Genomic DNA, 24,072 nt, shown 5'->3' with positions numbered 1-24,072 from the left:
TGGAGTAGATAAACCAAGTGGAGCATCACCGTTGCAAATACAGCTCCTGTGCCTTCCAGGAGCCATTCTGCAGTGTACCAACATCAGTGCCACATCTTTTCTCGCAGAAGTCCTTGTCAGTATTGTTTCCTCTCTGTACTCGGTGCACAGTTCCTCACTTGCAGACACATATAGACCACTACCAGCTCTTTGTTTGTTTGTTTTTAACAAATCATTAGCTATCACACTGCCACCATTTTCATGTTTTCTTTTGTAGCAGATCTGCAGGCACTCGTGGCTGGTACATCCAGCAGCATTCAGCATGTCTTCTGTGTACGTCCTACACATTCTGGTGATGGCAAAGGGATGGGGCCTCGGGGTAAGGGAGAGCACAGCGTGAGGGCGGAGGTGGCAGGCACACAGCCCTCCAGGACACTGCCGAGGAGAACCAGCGCTGCTCGTTGGATTTTACAGCTTTTTGCTCTCGCGTGGGAGAAGGGCCGCGCTGGGTCTGGTGTGTGCTGTGGGGCTGCGGGACGTGACGCTCGGTGCTTGTAACTCGATCAGCCGCGTATTAAACCAATAAACCGCATTTTTCCCTTCCGCTGTGCTGTTCTGCGTGGGATCTCTCGATACGGAGCGCTGCTTTTTTAATACGTAAAAGGAGTGTGGCTGATAAGGCGCCCGCGCTCCTTCCCGCCTGCTGGCGGCGCACTACATGTCCCGGCACGCCCCGCGGCACTCGGCCCGCTGTGGGGCTGCGGAGTGCGCCCGGTGCACGCTGGGAGCTGTAGTCCTGGCCGCTGCGCATGCGCTCCGCTCTTCCCGCTCCCGCCCCTCCTTTTGTCCACGTCGCCCCTCGGCGCCCGATGCGCCGTCGCGGTCACGTGCTCTGCGTGCGGAGGCTCCGATTGGCTGAGCGGGGCGGCGCGTGCCGGGGGGACCCGGAAGCGGCGGCTCGAGGCGGTTTCCCTGGCTACGCCAAGGGAAAGCGCTGGGCCGGGCCGGGCCCTTGCGACTGCGCCGGGAGCCGCGGCCGCCGCGCCACGAGGGGCGGGCAGCGGGCGGAATGGGCCGCGGCCGGAGTCGGAGCCGGGCCTAGCGGCGGGCGGCCATGAGCGGAGCTGCGGGCTGCCGGGCCGGCGGGGAGCGGGGGCCCCGCTGGAGGAGACCGTGGAAGCTGCTGGCCCTCGGCCTCCTCTCCGCCTCCTCCGTGCTGGCGGCCGCCCCGGGCGCTGGGGCCATGAGCAAGGAGGAGAAGCGGCGGCTGGGGTGAGCGCGGGCCGGGCCGGATTGGGGCGGCGGGGCCGAGTGGGTGCGCTCCTGTGTGAGGCGGCCGAAGGTGAGCGTGTGGCCGCGGGATGGCTGCGGCCTTGCGCGGTTAGGTCGAGGAGGTGAGCGTGGACGCGTGGTCCCGCCCGGTGTCGGTCTTTAAAAGCGGGGTGACAGCGAGCCCTTGTGCTTCATAGCGTGTCGCGTGCCCCCGGGGTCACTGGGCCCAACCCCAGCCCCTGTGGCTGGCAGTGTTGGCCCGGCTCGGGGGAAATCACGATGCAGCTCTGTGCAAGAGGCCCAGGATATGCCTCAGCCACAGTGCAGAACACAAATCCGAAGGGAATCGCAGCTGGAAGCACGTTTGTACACTTAACATTAGTGAGATTTCAAGTCTTTCTCTCAAGGTACAGCGTTCTAGGGAGGATTGTCTCTTCCCCTGGACTTTGATGTGCTGAGTTAGAGCCATAGATCCTATTTGTTTGCCTGTAAGCTGTTTCACTTTTACTGTGGGTGTTATTTGAAGGATAAAGACTGCAGTACAGTGTGTTGCACTGTGTGTGGAGTAGCGTTGTCCTGACAGACCTTGAATGAACTGCACAGCACGATTTCACTGTATTGCTGGAGCACCTTCACCCCTCACATCGGCTGCAGAGCAGTGATGCTATATGTGCTGGAGGAGTACCATGGTGCCTTTCAGTTATTAGATATAAGCCGGTATGCAACTCGGGTCACGTTTGCAGTTAGTGAGTTTTTGCAGCGTGGGGTCTCAAGGTCTTTCTAGCGAGTTGTGGTGCGTTTTTCTCGTGTGACTACATAACGAGTTTAAACTTCACTGTTTGGTTTAAAACTTTCACGTTCGCAGCTTGAAGTCAGTGCATCTGGTGCCCCTGATGTGTGCAAGTGACATCCCGCTGCTCTTTGCATCTTGTGTCAGTTATGAATCCTAGCAGGCACTCTGTAGCTGCTTAATTACACGGTCGTGGCAGCGATGCTTTCAGCAAACATCCCCTAAATTTAAACTGCACGTAGAGAGACAGAAGTTGTGAGCAGCTTTGTAGGTGCTGAATCACAGAGCAGCGTTGCGTGCTGAGCCCTGGGCTTAGGCTGCAGCAGCAGGTCCCAGTGAGATGTGGCCCCTGAAGCACTGGGAGCCGGTGTCCCATCTGTTCTTCCAGTGGCTTAATGCACTGCAGGAGAGGGAATTATGGCTCAGCTTCAGCTCGTTGAACTAAATCAGTCATTTAGAACATAATTCCTCTCTCTTTTGTGTTTGGTCTTATCAACAGAGGTTGTGAATGATGTAGGTGTTAGCTTAAAAATCAGCGTGGCCTTTTGCCTTGCAGGGCTCCTTACAGGTCCAGCTGGAAGCAGTGCTGTCCCTCTGAGAAACAGCACCACTTCATGTAGTAGCATTTTTCACCTCGACTGCTTTTCTAACATGTAAAAGAAATGTATCTACAAGGATCTTCTTTACCAAATGCCTGCCAAGGTTCCTAACTCAAGGAAGTACCTCGTAACTTATCTGAATCACAGACAGGAATTTCTGCTGTGTCAGTTGGTTTTAGTGTGGGTGATTACGAGAAGAGCGTAACTCTGTGCTGGCTGTTGCTGAGCCAGGAATGTGTCCCATCTCCAGCTTTCATGTGTGGTGACACCTACAGCTGTTTGAGAGGAAGCACAGAGGAGGCTGAAAGAGAGTCCCCTTGTGAAAGACTTCATTTCAGCTTTGGTGAGGAAAGGCTTGAGCCAGATTAAGAGGAAACTATTTTGTCCTATTGCATTTACTTGAACAGAGTGCACTGCTAAAGTAGCTGTGTCTGAAAATCAGATGCAAAATGCAGGGCATCTTACTAAGATGGCATGTTAAAGGGTGTTGTGGGGCAGACCACTAACGCTATTTTTTTTTCTTGCTTTGTTTTTTAGAAATCAAGTATTGGAAATGTTTGATCACGCATATAGCAATTATATGGTAAGGAAAGTACCTGCTTGCTTATTATTATGGCAGATGGGAAAGAAAGCCACCTTCAGTACGTGACATTCTACAGAAGCAAAGCTAAGATAAAGAAGAGCATCTGTATATCCTTCAGGAGGAGGTGAACAAATCTCACTCAGGAAGACAGATGTCAGAAGAGTTACGGTGGATTTCACAATGGTAGCTGGGATCTCTGTAGTCGTCTGATCCTGGAGAGTTTGGGTGGCTCCTATTTATTTTGTGGGTACAAACTAAGTCAAATACTTTGTCTAAAGGAAGGCACGTTGGACACACTTTGGTAGTTCTTGTACAAACAAGTACACTTTGTAGAACAGAGCAGGAAAAAAGAGGGTCTGATCTGTGCGTTCTCCTCTGAGGATGTGGCTGCCATATGACATCGAGCCATGCTTGCTTTGGTTTCTTCTCATGTGGCTTGTGATTTTTTGAGCAGGTGTCTTCACGCTCTGAGTATGTGGAGCCACTCTGCAATCTAATCAGCTTTTGAAATAGGTTAGGTTAGATGTGTTCACGAGTGAAGATTTACTTGGTGCACTGACTTTCTCAAGTGAATTATTTTTAAACATACTCTGAAGTAATACGTTACTGAGGAGATGCTGGACACATGACTAATATAAATATGTGCTCTTACTGAGTTTAGCAAAACAATCCTTGTGTTCTTTGTGGCTGTGGCAGAAACCTCTCTAAGTTGCACCTGTTCCTGCAAGACAGATGCGTCAGTATCGTGCCACGTGTCCCAACTTCTGTATTGTGACTTTACTCTTTAGAACAAAGGCTCTGTGCTCCTCCTGTTGGAGGAGCTGGTAGGTGTCCTGCCACATCTGAAGCAAGAAAAGTTCCAGTTAAGGAGGGGAATGACTTCAGCCATCCTGGAAACTCTGAAGCCAAAAGGATATTTACTTGCTGTGTAGGCTGGGTGCTGAACAAACAGAAGCGTGGCTTGTTTGTTCAAAGCTGAAGTAAAGATTAGGGTATCGGGCTTGATTCTTACAGCAAGAGAACAGTGTATTTTTACAGCTGCTTCTGAAACGACCAGCTGAGAAGCTTTGCTTTTCTGTTTCTATTAATAAAGTGTTGCAAACTGAGTTTGCTAGAAGACTGAAAATTCCTGTTTACATGTAAGGGGATAACTCCCTTGCCTGTTTGCTTTTTGTTTTTTCACAAGTCAGCAGGAGCTCTGAGTAAGAAGCTGCTGGCTTTTTCAGTCTTTCAGCAATAGTTATAATAACTGGGCTGTTTTCTTCTTGACTATCAGAGGCAATATGTGAAGATGTCCATCAGATGTGTTGTAGGTGCAGCACCAGGAGCAGTGCCTCTTTTTTTCTTTATCCAGGTACTGTGCTGCACTGAACACACACTCCTGATACGTGATTGTCTCTTCTGTCAGACTGTGCAGCAGTTCCAGAGTATCCGTGGAGCTGTGTTTGTCCGTGCTTATTGGGACATATGTGCCAGATTTTGTATTTCATGTCATTCTCCTCCCTTGGGGAGGTTACTTGAAAGGGGACAGGTTGAAAGCTGGGGAATCACTTGATGTGACAGCTTTTTCCTGTTCTAGATAGTCTACATGAACTATTCTTTCTCCAAATGCTTCTGGTTCCTTACATTATAGACTAGAAACCTGTTTTCTCCTTTTACTGCCACCTTTTTTCCTCCATAACTAAGCCAGAGGTCTTAAGTTTCAACTTTACCTTTGCTGTGTCCTTCTTTAATCTGTTTCTCTGAACACTTTGCACAGATATTCAGAAACACCTGAGCTGTGTTAACGTGCTTTAGATTCTGGCTTGTGTAGTTGTGCTTGAGGAGAATAAAGAGTCGAGCAAAGACCCAAATACCCTCGTGGTCGATGGGGAAACAAACTGTCAGCTTCAAAGATGTTGCAGTGAGAGCTGCCTGTTTGTAGAAGACTGCTTTTCCTTTGCCTTTCTGTTCCGTGTTTGCATGTAGATTATCTTTTTTTTTTTTTTACTGTATATTTGGAATGATACAGAATGTGTTTACTTGCAGTTTCAGCTGCAGTAGTTTAACTGTTTTAACCTGTCTTGTTAGTTACCCAGTCTGTTAAACTAAAACACTGCAGTGCCAATTTCCTGATGGCATCAAGTGAAGGGAAGCTCCATCCAGTGTAGGACTTCTAATGCAGAAGCAATTCGTTGTGTGCGTGGCTATTCTTTTTTTTACTAGGTCTGCTTAAGATTCAGCTTTCTGAACATTATTGGCCCCTCTTGCAGTTTTTCAGCAAACCTCTCCTGTTGCACAGAGATGAATTTTGAAATGTATTTGCATATATTTTACGTGATATCCCAGTTTGGAGGCAGCTTAAAGCTACAAAACAGATTGGTTCGACTTTGAGTAGGAATAGGGGCTCACATAGTGTGCTTGTCTTGGGCAGTGGTGCCACTGCTGTTACTTCTGCCTGTGTGGCAGGAAGTCACATTACCCTACTGCCTGCTCTGTAGGGTGCTTTTCTGAAGGAATGGAAGTAACTGTTGCATTTCCTACAGACCTATAGCAGTGTCCTCCTGTTCAGCTGGATGAAGCCTGTAACAAGCTTGGTCTTAGCAAGCTTTGTTCTCAATGTTATCTTCTGTTCTGCTTTGTGTGGTGACTTACCAACATACTTTGGCTTTGCCTTCCAAGTGAGTTCTATTATCTGTCACTGATTGTGACCCTGAGTCACTTATGTTCACCTGGAAAAGTTCCCAAAGTGACTTTAAGGTCTCATTCCCTCTGATTTGTCCATGAAATACCAATTCCTTGACAAAGCCTGCATGGGTACCAGGTCTTCAGCTCACCTTCAAGATAATTTCTGCCTAAGAAATGTAATAAGTTTTGTATGCACCTTGCTTCTGAAAACACAGCTCTTAATCCAGTTTAGTGGTGAGCTGTGGGTCTTGGAGGTATTTTTTGGCTGTTCTTAGTTGTTCCAGGCTTCTTTGGGAAGATGGAGAGAGAGGTCCCGTTGCTCCGTTCAGCTCTGTAATTTATTGTTTTTTAATGAAGGGCTTCCTTTTAGCAAGCTCTGAAGATTTACTGGAATGGCTCTAACAGTTCAAACTTTCTCCCCCTGTGTTGTCTCCCTGCAGGATCATGCCTATCCAGCTGATGAACTCATGCCTTTAACTTGTCGTGGACGAGTGCGGGGTCAGGAGCCAAGTCGTGGGGACGTGGATGATGCCCTGGGAAAGTCAGTGTTTGAAACACTGCCACATCTAAACCTCTAGGAAATCTGTGTACAGCTTGCAGCCCGTAACACTTGTCGTTCAGTCGATGTGCCCAGACAGTTATTTGTTGAAAAAGATTCTGCAGGCGCATGCAGATCAGTAATTTGTCTCAGAAGTTCTCCTGTGAAGGGGGAAAAAAAGCTATTGGGAAGTAAAATGTAGTTGTTTAACTTCTTCCTGTTAGGCAGGAAGGGTTTTTCTGTTCTCCCATGATGTTAACTGATGCGGGTTTGTACCTTAATCAGGACAAAGAAAACTAGCTGCTGATCAAGATGCAAAGATAATTAAAAAAAATTATTCTCCAAGTGCTTTCTGTAGCAGAGCTGTCCAAGTGTGAGCTCTCATCTATAATACTAGTGAATGTAGCTACTAAATATGACTTACAAGGGTTAATTATCAGCTGAGCAGTAAGCTCCTATCCGTTATGCTGCCCTTATAAGTGATACTTAAAATGCTTTCTTTAGTAGAAAGCTCTCTGAAAGCATAATTAGTCAAATGTTCATCACATGCATGGCAGCCTGAGGCCCTTGCCAGAGTATAAACCATTATTTCAGGAAATTCTTCATAATTTTTCTCTTAGGAGAAATTGTAATACAAAGTACTGATCCTTCAGCCAAAAAAATGTAGATTTAAAGCGTTTTTCTCCAAGCTAAATTGAGCAATCAGAGCCACAATTGAATTTCTCTGTTTCTAATAGATTTTTTTTTCCCCCACAAGTGTTGTCTGTGGCAATTTGACGTTCCTAAAGCAAATATTTAAAAACAAGCAGCAGTAGAGGATGGTTTTTATTGGTGTCCTTCACCAGGATGGTATTAATCAAAGCCATAGTGCTTTAAGTACTACTCCTAATGCATTGCGTGCACTGTTCTTTGCAGTCATGATGCTGTTTTTCCAAAGCAAAGTCACAGGGCGAGATGGTTCATGCTCTATGAATTCTTTTCCATGAGTGCTATGCATCTGTTAACTTAAGAATGACTACTCTGTGTTTAGCCAAACATCCCCCCAACTTAGTGTGCACTAACCAGGCCTAGAGAAGAATAAGTGATTAGGACAAGCCTTGTTGCAGTGCTCCTTTTGCAAACAGTGTGCGTCCTGCAGCAGTTGGGCACCGTGTGTCTCTCAGAAGCCTTATATCCCATGCAGAGTTACAGAACAAAATAACTTTATTTCACTACTAAGTTGAACTCTTGAGTTTGATTGCAGCAAACGGTAGTTTTTTCCTGAAATTGATATATGAAACAGCTTCTGATGGGAGAAAATGAGTTTGGAATGACTTTTTGATCTTTCTAAATAAATAAACATTTTTAGTATTGAATAAGTCAACATTCTTCATTTTAAAAAGGAAAGGTAGGAGGAAGAGGTTGAAAAAGACTTTGAATGATGATGGCTCTCTTTTCAGTAGATTTTTATTGGAGGCTAGAAATAAAAACATCTCTGCTTACAGTAGCTTTGAAAGCTTTGCAGTACATAAAGGAATCTTGATAATCCTTACTTGTTTCAGTGAACTTCTGGTCAATAAAAAGGGAAGAAACTTAAGTCTTAGCAGGATGTTAATTTTGATATTTAAAATGCCCACAGTAATTATTTTAGCAGCTGGGTGATACTGTCTTTAAAAATTAATACTAAATGACTTCATTTTATAATTAATTTTTAAATCCACGGGTTTATAATAAATCTATTTTACATCTTATTCCATAGGTTCTCCCTGACCTTGATTGATACCTTGGACACTCTCGTGGTAGGTTTGATTTGCTGGTGAACTTGGGTAAAACAAAAATAGTGCCTTCTGGTGTTCAGACCTAACCTTAGATTTGTCTGCTTTAAAAAAGAAAAGGTATATGCACCTTGATCACCTGTGGTCTTTAGCCATCTGTTGGAAGTGGTCACTGCTGTGGAGCTTCCAAGTGCTGTGATGGTGGTGGTCAGAATTCATTGCAAGAGCTCTAGAATGCTTCCTCTGTGTTTCACTGCTGCTTTATCTTTTCTTGGTCTGTCTTATCAAAAATGCATGCAAGGTTTCTTTCAGGCGTGATTTAAAGTAACATGCTTGCTTAGGGGGGAACACCTCTGCAACCTGCTGAGGTGGTTTTCTTGTTTATTTGTTTTCTTAAATTGCATGTACACGTTGCATGGATGAATTCATGAGGACTTAAATGCATATTTAAGAAGTGTACCCTGGGAACGTGCGCCAGGAAAAGTTGCCACAGCCTCTTACTAAAAGATGCCAGTTGCCAACGTAGTACTTTCCATTACACTTCAGTCCCTTTTTGACGTATCTCGTAGTCATAAAATAGATCTGGAAATGAGGAATCATTTTTGGCCATTTGCATCTCCCAGCAAACAGATCTGAAGCTCTGAAAATCCTGACTGCACTGCCGTGGTGTGTGAGTCATGTAGTGCTCCTCCTCCAGCAGCTCTTCTCTCATGATCTGCTGTGAGATGACCTTTGGCTCTCTCTAAATCATAAAAGTTGAAAATGCAGAGCCTGTTACTCTCGGATTATTGGGTTTTATTCTTTTCTTGTCCTAGTATGGGATTAATACTTGTTGGATTTAAAGTCACTTACAGCAGTGAACTGGATAAGTCACAAAAGTTCTTAAAGACGGATTAAAAAAGTCAGTGTGAAAGAAAACCTGTAGGAAGTGCTGGAGCTGTTCTTCAGGCAAAAGGAGAACGCTACAGGGAGGAGAAGGACTGAGGACAGTTCATGATGTGGCTTAGATAGGGGGCTTCTGTGAGCTGGAGGCATTGGGGAGGTCCTGGTTGCACTGTTGGCACAGCTGCATCCTGCTGCATCCTGCTGCACTGCAGCTGTGCTTTGGGAAAGAGTAAGGAACACACAAACCCCTGGGTAATAGTCCAGGTACATTCTTAGCAGCTTTATTCTTTGCACTGTGCTTTTGTTCACTTTCTTCTGTCTCGTAAGAAAAGCAATAATAGCACTGCCTGTTGACAATGTATCAGAGCACGACCAGAATACCAATGTAAGGCCTCTGAAATGCTTTCCTTCTGAAACTGTTGCTCTTGTTCTTCCCTGCTCTGTGACTGTAAGCTGTGTTGGAACCTAAACGCTTAGTTATGTTTGTATTCCAGGTGTTAAATAAAACCAAAGAGTTCGAAGAGGCTGTAAAAAAAGTAATAAAGGATGTTAATTTAGATAACGACATAGTTGTATCTGTCTTTGAAACCAACATAAGAGTCCTTGGGTGAGTAAATTTCAGAGTCCTTTACAACTCTTAGTTATAAGTCCTCAAGGCATTCCTCTGTGCTATGTCACCTCGTTTGAAACAGTTGTTCCTTTATCAGTTAGCATAATTCAACACCTGCCCTGAGGAAGGTTTTAAAATGCTAGGCAGGAATCAATGCAGTGGTACTGAATCAGGCTGACCAACTGACTGCTGCAGGCACGGCTGCTTTGATTAAATAGAGCCTACGTGTGCCAAAGGAGCAGTGTTTGTTGTAATGGGAACAGTCGTAAAGATTGCGCTGCTCAGAATTTGGTTTAATAGAGCATTTGAGTGCTACCTCAGTAGTTAGGGTAGGAAGTTATTTCAGTTTGGAAGGGGCCTGTGGAGGCCTCCAGTTCACCTTCCTGATCAAAGCAGGTGAGCTACGTGTAGTGAGAGGTGCTGGCTGTCTTGACTGACTGTGGTGATTCATCTATAGTTTAGGAAAGTCCTAAACAATAAGAATTGCTCCCAAAGCACTGACAGCTCATCTTGATTGTAGTTGCAACTGCTCAGCCTTCCTAAAACCTGGGAACATAACCCAACCCAGTTGTTTTTGCAGTCATCTGCATCATAGAAACTGCTGCACCGCTGTTGAGGTGGATGTGCCTGCTGAGCTGTGGTTGTTTTCTCTTGTGTTCAGTGGTCTCCTCGGTGGGCATTCAGTGGCAATTATGCTTAAAGACAAAGGTGAATATATGCAGTGGTACAACGGTGAACTTCTGCACATGGCGAAGGAACTGGGCTACAAGCTTTTACCTGCCTTTAACACCACTAGTGGTCTCCCTTACCCAAGAGTAAGTTCTATGCGTTCTGCAGTTCAGGAGTGCTTCCGTAAGCAAAAATTTTGTTGTTTCGTTTTAATCTCAATTTCTGCCATCACTTGCAGGTGTATTAAGTGTGCAGGGGGGGGTTAAATCCACAGCTTTAGGTGCTCTGAACCCCCAAGCTTCCAGCTCTGACAGTTCCAGTATACACTGTTGTGCACAAATAACAGATACTGAAATCTTGTCTCGTTGCTGTCTGCTGATTCCTTGCTCTTCAGCACGTTGCTGAGAGTAATTTTTGTTTTGGCACATATCTCTCAGCCAGTGAAAGATTAACCTGCAAGCACACGAAGACAGAACTGGTTTGTCTTCATAGTCTACGTCTGATTTTTTTAAGAGGGCAGATGTAATTGGGAAGCTGTAATTAAAAACATTCGCTTAGTGTAAAATCTGTGGTATTAAAACAAAGCATAGTATGTGTTCTTGGAATGACAGATCCATGTTCAGTGAATCAGCATTTCTCTGCTGGACAGGTCTAATGCAAAATGTTCAGTGCTTCTCTATATTTTGGTGAGATGGCCCTCTCTAGAATGTGCCTGGCACAAAAGCAGGTCACAGATCTTTGGGCATTTTTGTCTTAGCTTTGGATGATTTTACTAGCATATTTGGCTGTATGTGGTGAAGCAGAGCAAAATTGAAGGTGGGGGTTGGGTCTTGGATCTAGTTGCTCTGCAGATGGGAGCGTGAATTCTCTCTCTGTGGGTATAAATTCTTGCAGCTAGTAAAAATAAAGGTAACAGTCTCTGCTTTTCTCTAGGTCAATTTAAAGTTCGGTGTAAGACATCCAGAAGCACGGACAGGAACAGAGACTGACACCTGCACTGCCTGTGCAGGTACCTTGATCCTTGAGTTTGCAGCTTTAAGCCGATTCACAGGAGCATCTATATTTGAGGTTTGCTTGTTTTGATCTCTTGGGTTTTGTGGGGATGGGGGGGGATTAGGTATTCATTCATTTTGTTACATTTCTGTATTTGTGAATGGGTGCATCTCTTAGGTGTTCTGCAGGAAAAGGTTTTTTTGCATTCAGTTTGTGTTTTGGGGCTTTTTTCTAGCAGTGTTCATTTCACTTTCTTAAAAGCTTTGTAGGAAGTGATTTTGTTTGAAACCAGTTGCAGAATTAAACCTGAAGACTCTTAGCTAGAGGATGTTATTTTCACAGTCAGGGCAAGCAACAGGAAACGTGACCCTTTTCATGAAGGTCCATGAGGTATTTGTATCTGAAAATGCAACTTAAGAAAGGAAAATTAATCCCTCTTGTGATGTTTTTGCCACGTATCCTGCTAGTAATCAGCATCCTGCAGGCATTTGTGCACTGCCCTTCTTTGAACTGTTTCATGGTACCTGTCTAGATAACATGCTTACTCATTTAAAATGTTTGCCTTTTGGTTGAGATTTACTGTTTGGTAGTTAGTGAACGCCTCTTGCTCAGGTTAAATTATGGTCTCTGTAGAGATTCAGTGTGTCCAAGAATACTAAGCAGTCAGTGCAAATTTTGCTGAGGTTTTTAGTATGGCAAGAAAACTTGTTTTGAAATTTTAGGGTAAATTTTGTCTTAAAGTCTTTTTCCTCTTCTCTTTGTCACAAAGCAGGAAAGATTAAAATAGTAAAACAATAATGTGCCCCTTCTAATGAAGAGTGGAAATCATAAAACTGTCAGTATCGTGGTTTTGTGCTGTACATTGCAGAGTGCAGTTTTAGAAGTGCCTCTGTTAGTGCAGGCACAGTGACATTGTGCAACACCTATCTGAGGGCTGATGTCAGCAGAAAGCTAAGTGATGTTTTTTGAGCTTATGGGTGGTGGTTTCTGTATTCTAAAGAAAGCAAGCTCTTTCAAGTTCAGATTTATCTGTGACCTTTTGGTAACTACCTGTATCAAACATGGGCTGAACTGTGTGTGCAGCATCCCGCTGAGTTTTGTAATTCTATTCGACGTGAAACATCTTAATATCTCACAGCATCTTAATTTCAGTAGACGATGACACTTTTTCTCTCTGTCCTTCTGTGGCTTCCTGTAAGGGCTTTGCTGTCGTTGCAGGAATATGCACGGAAGGCTCTTGACTTCATCTGGGAAAAGAGGCAGCGCAGCAGCAATTTGGTGGGCGTTACAATTAACATTCACACTGGAGACTGGGTCCGCAAAGGTGCGTGCCGTCCACAGCAGGTGTTGAATGGTGACTGTTTTTCCCTTTCTGTGTTCATGTAGACTGTTTTAAAGTGTTTATAGAGTAGGTGCTTGGAGATACGTACTTGGGAGCAAGAGAAACCTGCTGAACTGAAGCCTGACTTTCCTCTAAACGTGTGCTCTGGTTGAGAAATTAGTTTTATTTCGAAGAGTGTTCTCTGATTCACTTTAATGCTGAGATGGGAATGCCTTGAGGTTCACTTTCAGAGATTCTGCTGTGAATACACAGTGAAAATACAAATAGGACTGTGATTGTATGTGGCAGTCCATAGAAACGTTTTCTAAGAGAAGAGTGCAGCCAGCTTAAATGCATGTCTGTGTTATTATGTGCACTGATATTGCAGAGCCTTTAGTTTAGGCTTTTTAAGCCACCTTTTTGTATTCTGCTGTTTCTAGATAGTGGAGTTGGAGCGGGAATAGATTCTTATTATGAATATTTATTAAAAGCCTACGTCTTGCTGGGAGATGACAGCTTCCTGGAAAGATTTAACACGGTAAGTTAACACCTTGCTCAGGGTTGTTCCTCCTGTTCTGGAGGAAATATTCTAATTTAAGACATAACACCTTGCTCAGGGTTGTTCCTCCTGTTCTGGAGGAAATATTCTAATTTAAGACATAACTGTGTTGTAGTCACATGTAATCATCTGTTAGTCTGTGATCTCTGGCAGAATTTCTGTAATTTCTGATGTCTGTGGTGCCATCTCTTTTTAATGAGTTTGTGCTAACCTTGGTTGATCCTATTCCCTCAGCAGCTACTTTAACCCCACCCAATGAAGGTAGAACTCTTCTGGACTGTTTTCCTCATTTCCAGTACAGGAGAACCTGTGTTTCAAGATTGCTGTGGATAGTATAATACTGAAAAGGTTTCTTTAAAACAGTGAAAAGGCTTCTTGTTACAAATCGTGGTACAACTTCTTTGTGTCCAGGAGCCATGAAAATCAAAAAGTGAAAACCCAAATCTGGCATTTCCAGGCCCAGCATACATTTAAGTATATTTACTTAGAGTAGTAAATCTGTAAGATTATTCAGTAACTCTGTCAGCAAGACAGAATATTCCTTCTTTTGAAAACATCAGTATTCAAGAAAAACAGTTCTATATCTTAAAAACAGCATCGTTAAGGTTAGAAAAGACCTCAAAGGCCAACCTAATGAGCCATCCACCTGCCACCAATTCTGCCCACTGAACCATGTCCCAAAGTACCACGTCTTCCTTTTCCTTAAACACCCCCAGGGATGGTGACCCCAGCACCTCCCTGGGCAGCCTGTGCCAGTGCCCTGCTGCTCTTTTTGGATGAATTTATTCTCAGCCCTCACTGTGGTAGCTTCCTGTTTACTGCATGGCTGCTGAGTATCCCTTTCTGTATGTGCGTTACTTGGAAAATGTGACTTGAATCGCATGTGTAATACTGTGGAGCATCGCAATACCTGCTACCCATTTTGCTTGTGAAACTTGAAACTAATATGCATTGCCAAATGCAGTAATGATTGGGAGTGTCCTCCTTGTCCTTCCATTGACATAGAATGCCATAGTAGGCTTGTTTATATAAACCTGTCTTTTGAAGTGCGTTGATAATATAAGCTTGTTATTTTCCTGTTATTTGTCAGCACTATGATGCCATAATGAAATACATTAGCCAACCACCTCTCCTTCTTGATGTTCATATTCATAAACCAATGCTAAATGCTAGGACCTGGATGGATTCTTTGCTAGCTTTCTTCCCGGGATTGCAGGTAATGTTTAAAAACCCATGTATGGACTAATTTCAGTAAGAAGGGAGTGATTAAACAGACTCGATGTTTAATGAGCAAGTCAGACTGAGTGATTTGGTTTTCATAAACACTGAATTGAGGTGTCAGTACTCAGTTTCGGTGCTACGATGCAAATTGATGTCCATCAAGAAAAGCACGTCCATATGATTCTCATCTTTCACTCCTGAGAACACTTGAATGAAGTTGCCTTTTGAGTAGCGTAGAGAAAAACATTCTAGTTTCTTTGCCAGTTACATCTTTAACACAAACTAAGTCATGTTTCCACTGCAGTTGCCTGAAAATGGTAAAGATCTTCTTTCTACACAGGCAGAAGTCTTCGTGAGCTCAGTGATCTGCTTAAATTCTTACCAAATATCAATGCCTTAGAATGAAAGAGGGCAATGTTTACAGTGTGTATCTGCTACAGATGTAGGAATTGGTGTGCAGCATAAGTGTACCTAAATGCAAAAATTACTTGTATGTGTGCTGAGTTTGTGTCAATTTTGTTACTGAATTTTAGGTATTGAAGGGTGATATTAGACCTGCTATTGAAACCCATGAGATGCTCTATCAGGTTATAAAGAAGCATAACTTTCTTCCTGAGGTAAGGTGGTTGGGTCTTGATCGTGTAAATTAACCCTCACCTTAATCTGAGCAGTGTCAGATATCCATTTGAAACAGTAGTAGGTTATGTGCCATTAAAACCAGAGGCTTGCTTCCTTGATGTTCTTATGCAGTTTACATTTCTAATGAAGCTGTTTTGGAGGTGAAATTCTGTCATTTAGCTAGGCTGTAATTAGCTCAGTAATCATGATTAATAATTGCTGACACTTAGTGTTACAGCCCTTCAAAATTGACTTTGTCTCCCTTTGATATGCATAGTTTATATAAGCATGTGTGATTGTAGCTGCTTAGTAACATGATGGTATTAATGCTAAAGATCTTTTTCAGTGTTTTGTATTTAGAAAGGAGATTTTTGGAAGATCTCTCAGTGGTGTTTAAGCCAACATGCCATACCCTTCAGCAGAGGCATGGTTTAAACCCTAGTATGAACTAGTAATTAATGTAATCTGACACAGAAGTGCCAGTGGATATTAAGAGTGAACGCATAGAACAAGAAACTTTCAAGTAACTGCCTTCTGGTCTCTGGCATTTATTACTTGAGAAGCAACTGCCTACAGTCTGTCAGTCTGAAATGACACTTTAATGGAGTGGAAGTGTCAGTTGATAGGTGTGTTTGCAGATATGGTATTTGTCAGCACTCTGCTTGTCTCTGTAGCAGCCCTGCATCAGGCTTCTCTGCCTGGTTTGCAGCAGTGTGCTTGTGCAGGGGGAAGAGATAGGAGGATGCATGCTCCCTCCTGGGACCGGAGCACAAACCCTCAGCTGTTTCCTCTTGCCTCCAAGAGCCCTTCAGGACTCCACTCTGAAGAGGCTGGATGGTGTCAGGATTCCAGTGCTTGCACAGTTTAATCTCATTTGTGCTAAGCACTGTGTTAGATTTCGATCTAAAGTGTAATAACTAACTGAATGGAGGTGTCTGTGGCATCCAGAGGTTGATACTGGGCCTTCAGTCGCTCACTGGTGTACTGTAGTTGTTGTAACACAGTTAACGTGGAATTCAAAAGAAACTGTTGTGTAGTTTTATTCTTGCATTTATTTCTGACCATTTCTCTTCTGATTGTTTTTTTTTTTTTTTTGGTGGGGGTGTCTTCCTTAGGCTTTCACAACAGACTTCAGAGTTCACTGGGCTCAGCATCCCTTAAGGCCTGAATTTGCTGAGAGCACTTACTTCCTGTATAAGGTAAAATCACTTTCGTTTGTCTGGCTTTTGGCTGCCTTTCCTTGCACCTAGGATTTTGTTGGTGTCTTGTTTGAGTTACAGTGCTGCCAGACTGAAGCGTTACTGGTATCAAAAATTGTTCAAGAAATTGTTTTATATGCCTAGAATGAAAAAGAAAGGCATTAAACGCCATATTTTAAACATCTGGTGTTCTTGAGCTCTCCCAGAGATCATTTAGAGACTTGAGAACAAAAACTACTTTGTAAGTTACAGAGCTGCAACTAATGTCTTGGACTCCTGTAAGCATTTTCATATGCTTGTCTGCATATCTGCAAACAGTGACAGTGTATCTGAGGTTCCCTTGTGACTCTTCAGTACTGCTGAGAGATCAGGACTTACTGGTGTCTAGGAAGCTATGGAAATAAGATTATTATGGCTAGGAAGATGAAAACTGCTCATTTTAGGCTAAGTCTGAGTGCACCTGTTTGTTTTCTGTTGTTTTAATAGGCTACAGGGGATCCTTACTATCTAGAAGTAGGAAAAACACTCATTGAAAACCTAAACAAGTATGCAAGAGTACCTTGTGGGTTTGCTGCAATGAAGGACGTTCGTACAGGAAGCCATGAAGACAGGTGAAAATGTTTATTTGAAAATCTAGTTATCTTTCTGATGACATTGAGTTAGTTGATTTCTGAAAATGGGCAAGTTCCAACCCAAGCCATTACAGAGTCACAGAATCACGGGGATTGGAAGGATCACAGAGTCCAACCACCCTGCTAACGCAGGCTCCCTGCAGCAGGTCACACAGGTAGGTGCCCAGGCAGGTCTCACATATCTCCACAGAAGGAGACTCCATCAGCTCTGTGTTCCAGAGCTCCGTCACCCTGACCATAAAGAGGTTTGTGCCAGTATGGAACTTCCTGTGTTCAACTTACAGGCTGTGACTCCTCATCCTGTCACTGCACGCTGCTCAGGAGAGCCTGGCCTCATCCATGTGCCTCCCACCTCCCTTTAGATACTTGTAGATCCCTTTAGATATCAGATCCCCTCTCAGTCTTCTTTTCCCCGTGCTGAACAGGCCCAGGTCACCCAGCCTTTCCTCACAAAGGAGTTGCTCCAGGCCCTTTATCCTCTCCGTGTCCCTCTGCTGCACTCTTTCCCTGACTTTTTGAACTGAGGAGCTCTGAACTGGACACAGTTCTTATCAAAACATGTAAACTATTTCAGTAGTTTTATAGATTCAGGTACGTGAGGGTAGAGTTTAATAACCTTTCCTTCCAAGCAGACTTTAATCATTAGGCTTAGGGTAATAGATTGCTTAATTTCAAGTGAAATATACTTCAAAGATAGGAGTTTGTAAAAGAGATGTATTTGGTTTTGCTGTAATGCCATCTTTTACTGAGCATTAATTGATTCAACATAGTTTCCCTCAAAGTGAAAGGAACTTGGATTAAAGTTCCATAGCAGTGCTCATGAATACTTGGAGATGGAGCAGAATGGGTATGTTTTTAACTGACATTTTAGAGCAATTCTCTAAATTCTTCTAAAAGGGCCTTTTTTTTGTCGTTTTGTTTGTTTGTTTTTCCATAGAATGGACTCCTTCTTTCTGGCTGAGATGTTTAAATACCTTTACCTGCTGTTTGCTGATAAGGAAGACATGATTTTTGACATAGAAGATTATATATTCACTACAGAAGCTCATCTATTACCACTCTGGCTTTCCACTACAAACCAAACCATCTCTAAAAAAAATACAGTAAGCAACAACTCAGATTCCCATCAGTTCTAATGGTGCTTTGGAGCAGTTCCTTTCTTTTTTTTTTTTTTTTTTTTTTTAGAGGAAATTGAATAAAAAATGTGATTGCTGAACCACTCTCTTATCATCTTTGAGAGGTCTTGGAGAACAGGAGAGGTGCCTGAAGACTGGAGGATAGTCAGTGTCACTCTGGCCTTCAAAAAGGGCAAGAAGGGGGATCCAGGAAACTACAGGCCAGTCAGCTCCATCCCAGGAAAGGTGATGGAAAACAGCTTGTTCTGGATGCCTTCTCCAGGCAGTTGGAAGATAAGAGAGTTATCAGGAGTAGCCAGCATGGGTTCACCAGGGGAGGTTGTGCTCAACCAGCCTGGTGGCCTTCTGTGATGTCATTAGTGGATGGGGGGAGAGCAGTGGATGGGGTCTGACTTGATTTCAGCAAGGCATTTGACACTGTCTCCCACAGCATCCTTATAACAAAGCAGAGGAAGTGTGGAATAGATGAGTGGATGGTGAGGTGTGTTGAGAACTGGCTGACTGGCAGAGCTCAGAGGGTTGTGATCAGTGATGCAGAGTGCAATTGGAGGCCTGTACTTAGCAGTGTTCCTTGGGGCTCATTGCTGGGTCCAGTCCTGTTCAACATCTTCATCAGTGATGTTCACGAGGGGATAGAGTCCACCCTCAGCAGGTTTGCTGATGATGCAAAGCTGGGAGGAATGGCTGACACACCTGAAGGCTGTGCTGCCATTCAGTGAGACCTGGATGGGATGGAGAGTTGGACAGAAAGGAACCAGGTGAGGTTTAACAAAAGCAAGTGTAGAGTCTTGCACCTAAGGAGGAATAACTGCATGCACCACTACGGGCTGGGGGATGAGCTGCTGGAGAGGAGCTCTGTAGAGAGGGAGCTGGGTGTCCTGGAGGACGACAGGTTGACCATGAGCAGTGTGCCCTGGTGACCAAAAAGGACAATGGGATCCTGGGGTGCATTAAAAAGAGTGTGGCCAGCAGGTCGAGGGATGTGATCCTCCCCCTCTACTCTGCCCCGGTGATGCCTCACCTGGACTATTGTGTCCAGTTCTGGGCTCCCCAGTACAAAAAAGTCTTAAGGGGAGGTCCGTTGATTTTCTTCTTACAAAAATGTGACCTGCCTTTTAATTAGTGATCTGCATCTTTTGTTTCAGACTACAGAATACACAGAGCTGGACGACAGCAACTTTGACTGGACCTGTCCGAACACTCAGATCCTTTTCCCAAATGACCCAATGTTTGCTCAGAGTATTCGTGAACCTTTGAAAAACGTGGTGGATAAGAGCTGTCCTAGGAGTATTTCAAGGGCGTAAGATGAATGTCTCCTGGCTTTTGTTAGCAGAGCAGTGACTAGAACAGCATCTCTTGGGCATGGCAGTTCAAATTGAGGGGTATTGGAGCTTGCTGTGCTCCAGTCTGCATTCTTTCTGGCTGGTGGGAAAAACTAGTTCTGTTTTGTCTGACTTCTTCAGCAATGCTTTGTTCATTTCCATCAGGAATTAGTGAATCTGTCGAAGCAAAAGGTGCAGTATGAGCCATATGCTTCACGTGGGATTTGTTGCCCAGGTATTACTGTAGCCAGGAAATCCATCTCCCAGATTTCCAACATGAATCTCTGTAGTCTCCTGAGTGCTTTTTTTCATAGTAAGAAAACAGTGCTGCCATGGTAGGTTCTTAGTGTCAACACTGCACGTTTTTTCACAGCAGAAAATCACCAGGAACGTAAGCAACTTTGCAAAAAGGCTGACAAGTTGCTGTCCATTCAAATTTGTGCTTCACTTTATTCCAAAGAACTCTTAATAGCATAGTGGGAGGCGTGATTTGGGAAGGTTGTGAGAGTTATGTTTCAAGAATAATCTGGGTTTTAATGCTTTGTTTAATATTTTTTTTTGTCAGGGAAGAGAGCTTGGGAAGTGGACCAAAACCACCACTGAGAGCCAGAGACTTCATGGCCAGTAATCCTGAGCACCTGGAGATACTGAAGAAGATGGGAGTCAGTCTGATTCATCTTAAAGATGGAAGAGTGCAGTTAGTGCAGCATGCAGTGCAAGTAAGATCCAGGAGTGCCTCTTCTGAAAGCTAGTAAAATCCCACTGGCTATGATCCTTGAGACTGAGAGGCTCAGGAGGGACGTTCTGACAGGAAAGAGGGCATGTGGGGTGGATGTGCAGCTGTGTTTAGCAGGTTTATGGTTGTTAAAATCCTGCCTCAGTAACACTTAACCTTCCATTAAATGAGGTGGAGGCACTTATGTCAGAGTAACACAGCTAATTGCAATTTAAAGGAAAGTATGAAGTTTTCAGCAGGAGAGATTTCTTTTTGTTTGAGATCTACTCGTTAATACATTTTCAGCCTGCAGCATGGTGGACATGCTAAGGAGTCAAATGAGGAATGAGTGCCAGGAGCCTCTGCTCCATGCCTTAAAGTCTGTGTAGCACTGAATGGTTTCCAGCAGCATTGTTTTGTTAGGAAAATAATGTCAAAACAGAGTGTTTTTCTGCATCACTGAAGTACTGATGTATGTAATGTAAACGGTGGTCCAAGCCAAACTAACTTCAGGTTCTTTCCCAAAACATTTATGCAGAAACTTAATTATTTTCTTTTTATTACTTAGGCAGCAAGTTCACTTGATGCTGAAGATGGCTTACGGTTCATGCAGGAAATGATTGAACTGTCCAGTCAGCAGCAGAAGGAGCAGCAGCTGCCTCCTCGTGCTGTTCAGATTGTTTCCCACCCGTTCTTTGGCAGGGTGGTCTTGACTGCTGGACCAGCACAGTTTGGGATGGATTTATCTAAACACAAATCAGGGGTACGTAAGGATGTATGTGATCCTGTTACTTATTGCTTAAGCTGAAGTTATGGTACTGAAGCTATGAGTGCTTCAGGGTGGCCAGCTGGGGGGTAGCTCGTTAGAGAGGTTAAAATGACAGGGTACAGCAGTGACAGAGCAGGGTCTTTTAGATTCGTGGCTTATTGGGAGCCATGAGACATGATTCAGGATTTGATGCACACACACTATGACTTTGGAACACACTCATGTGATCTGCACTGCGTTTCTCAAGAGGTATTCCATTACATGGGCTGATTTTCCTTTCGTGTTGGCAGTGAATTTGCAGAAGCCCTTTTAGAGTTGGAGTAGGTTGCTGTTAGGCAAGCCTGCATAAAGGGCTGTGTGTAGGGAGAGGAAATTACCAGAGGGGCAGTGGTTCCTATTGGAAGCAGTAGGAAAATCCTGGCAGGGTGCAGCCCAGCTGGAGAGTCTCAGGCTAGTGGCTCACAGCAGACAGCTTTCCAGAGTTAGCAGTTCACAGGTACAGGCAGGACATGCTGCATTTAAGAGTTAGCTTTCCACGTGTCTGTTCTTTGTTTCTTAGCTCCCAGGGAAGATTGCTTGTGCTGACTGAGGACACTTAATGCATTAGATTAACTGAAGGAAATAAAATGCTTAGGAGTCTTTTGCGAGCTTGAACCTACTTCTCTAATTCTCTTGTTCTGGTTTTGATTTTCTTTTTCAATGCAGACAAGAGGATTTGTTGCAACCATTAAGCCCTATAATGGATGCTCAGAGATCACTAATCCTGAGGCAGTGAAAGAGAAAATTGCCCTGATGCAAAGAGGCCAGTGTATGTTTGCTGAAAAGGCACGGAACATCCAGAAAGCTGGAGCAATAGGAGGCATTGTTATTGGTAAATAAAACTTTTTACCTGTGTAAATGCCACCTGTGTTTTACACGTCCGAAGATATTGGAAAGCTGACAGAGCTGTTAAACTGACTGAGATGTTCTGTCAGCACAGAAACTGTGAGCACAGAGAAACATTTTGTTTATGTCTGGTTGTGTGTGAAGTGTGGCTGAACAAATCACGGTGGGTTTTGTTCAGTTTTTGGCTCTGGTTTTGCAGCTCAGAAGTTGTTACCCCAGTGTTACACCCAACATGTTGGATGTTAAAGCAGTGACTACTGGGGAAAATTTAAGCTCAGAGTAAATGGAAAGAATGGTGGGGGGCACAGAGCACAAAATTGGCTTTTTGCAGCCGGTTCCCCATTTTCTGCCTGGTGTTCTCCCACGTGGCTGGGCAGTAGGAAGCTGCTCAGTGTGCTGGGTTTTGAGGCTGTAGCCTGTCTGTCTAACACGAGGGTTTGCTTGCTTTGCCTTTGGTGCACATCTGGCTAGATGACAACGAGGGAAGCAGCAGTGACACAGCTCCTCTCTTCCAAATGGCCGGGGATGGAAAGAATACAGATGACATCACAATCCCCATGCTCTTCCTGTTCAACAAGGAAGGAAGTATCATACTGGATGCAATCAGGGAGTATGAGGCTGTGGAGGTGCTCCTTTCCGACAAAGCAAAAGATAGAGGTAAGATTAAAGGCTTTTGTAATACAGATTTAGGTTTTGTCTGTGCCATGGCACGGTGTGAGATGCACTGTAGTTATTGCTACCCAAAGGTGTAAATGTGTCCTCAGTTTTGTGTGACCTTAAGTGTTAGCTTTATCATTACGAAAGCCATGCTCAGAAATGCATCGTCGTGCCTTCCTCCCTGCCCTTGCCCCCTCTGTGTTAACATTCACATCCAGAAATGCTGTTGATAAGTTAAATGTCAGTTTGAGTAATGACACAGTGCAGTCCAACCAATAGTTGGTTTTTCATAGCTGCTGTGGATCCCTCTTGTTCACAGCTATGGTTAAGCTAGAGTAACAAAATGCTGAATGCAAAAGGTAGCTCTGCATTTGAGAGTTTGTAATTATGTGCTTCTTCCCCCTTCCTTGTGCTCTCGTTTGGAATCCCAGCATCAATCTTTAAAGGTAAAACGATTCCAAACTACATTATTGATAGCAGTAAGTATTCTGTATTAAAAGTTGAACTCCCTTAGGGGGCTTGCAGCATTAGCATCCCAGATACTAATTGCAAACGTGTAACTCCAGAGAAATTCAGGCAGCTGCTGTGAAGCTGCAAACTGAATCACTGCTCGAGATATCAGTTGCTGTGAATGGGGGATGTGAGGAGGGAGGCCAAGCAAAAGTGCATCTCCCACCACCGTGGATGTGTGGTCCTGGTGGGTCTGGGAGTGCTGGGCTGTTTGTGGAGTGTGAAGGGTGACAGCTAGCACTGGCCCAGAAATCAAGCAGGAGGATCTGAAACCAGCCTCACCAGATTGCTTGTCCCCCCCCTTAGTGATTCAGTGTTTTCCATCCCTTCCCTCTGTAATATGTGGTCCTTAATAGTTTTCCTATCGACAGAAAGTTTGCACCTCCTTGAGGAATAAGGTCAGAGGAAGTAACTTTGATTTGAATTACACAGTAGGATGCTGCCTTCCTGGATTTTTCAGAGTGTTTTCATTCTCTCTCCTTTCAAAGACTTGGAAATGGAGAATATGGACCAGAAATCATCTGAAAACGATTCACACAAACAAAACTCAGAAGAAGCTTCTTCAGCACCTCAGGATGTTGGCACAGTCGGTGAGGAGCACAAAGAAGAAGAAAGCTCTGACGTTTCTGACCCCGATTCCTCGTCTCCTGCTCAGTCAGACAGTGAGAGCATTTCCATTTCAGATCAGGATTCCTACATCCCTGGGCCTGGCGAGGCTGCTACTCCAGAGCCAGCGTGCACACAAGGGGATGACCAGCCTCAGGAACAGCAGACAGAGTCAGACTCCAAAGTGAACTGGGACAATAAAGTTCAGCCTATGGAATCTATATTAGCAGACTGGAATGAAGATATAGAAGCATTTGAAATGATGGAAAAAGATGAACTATGACTCGTAGTAATAACTTATTTGCTAGTAAACAAATGGAGAACTCCTTGGGTAGAAGTGAGGCCCTGAGAACTAGAAAACACGTTCAGTACTGTGACGAGCAACCAGGGCTCACCTGGAAATTCCCATACAAATCCAGCACGTGCTCTTTGTTTTCATTTTTCCTGTTTAGACATGGGAGCGTGCAATTGAAGCACTCGTGTGGCCCCACTGCGCGGTGCTGTGTCCCGGCAGCTTAGCTCAGGGAAGGAGCCTGACTTCTGCCTGCTGGGTGCCTGCAGCTGCTGCTGCCTCGGCCTCTGG

General features: G+C 44.2%; 1 protein-coding gene across 2 annotated transcripts; it reads left to right on the top strand.

Annotated features, from left to right (window-relative positions):
- The first annotated feature begins 978 nt into the window (after positions 1-978).
- EDEM3 (ER degradation enhancing alpha-mannosidase like protein 3) lies at positions 979-23,958 on the top strand. 2 transcript variants are annotated; one of them, XM_065745467.1, is made up of 20 exons: positions 979-1,251; positions 3,178-3,223; positions 6,331-6,431; positions 8,167-8,206; positions 9,562-9,674; positions 10,339-10,492; positions 11,280-11,414; positions 12,558-12,663; positions 13,101-13,198; positions 14,310-14,435; positions 14,974-15,057; positions 16,174-16,257; positions 16,744-16,868; positions 17,827-17,992; positions 19,171-19,325; positions 19,913-20,066; positions 20,631-20,825; positions 21,537-21,702; positions 22,188-22,373; positions 23,372-23,958. In XM_065745467.1, exons 1-20 carry the CDS (start codon positions 1,094-1,096, stop codon positions 23,770-23,772), a joined length of 2,793 nt encoding a protein of 930 aa, XP_065601539.1. In that variant the 5' UTR covers positions 979-1,093; the 3' UTR covers positions 23,773-23,958. The 2 variants fall into 2 exon arrangements, with proteins under 2 accessions (XP_065601539.1, XP_065601545.1); XM_065745473.1 differs by lacking the exon at positions 14,310-14,435.
- Positions 23,959-24,072: the final 114 nt, after the last annotated feature.

The sequence above is a fragment of the Cyrtonyx montezumae genome, unplaced genomic scaffold, assembly GCF_038088225.1.
Source record: "Cyrtonyx montezumae isolate F1298 unplaced genomic scaffold, pur_monq_1.0 scaffold_1, whole genome shotgun sequence".
Classification (NCBI taxonomy): Eukaryota; Metazoa; Chordata; class Aves; order Galliformes; family Odontophoridae; genus Cyrtonyx; species Cyrtonyx montezumae.
This window is presented reverse-complemented; position numbering and strand designations above follow the sequence as displayed.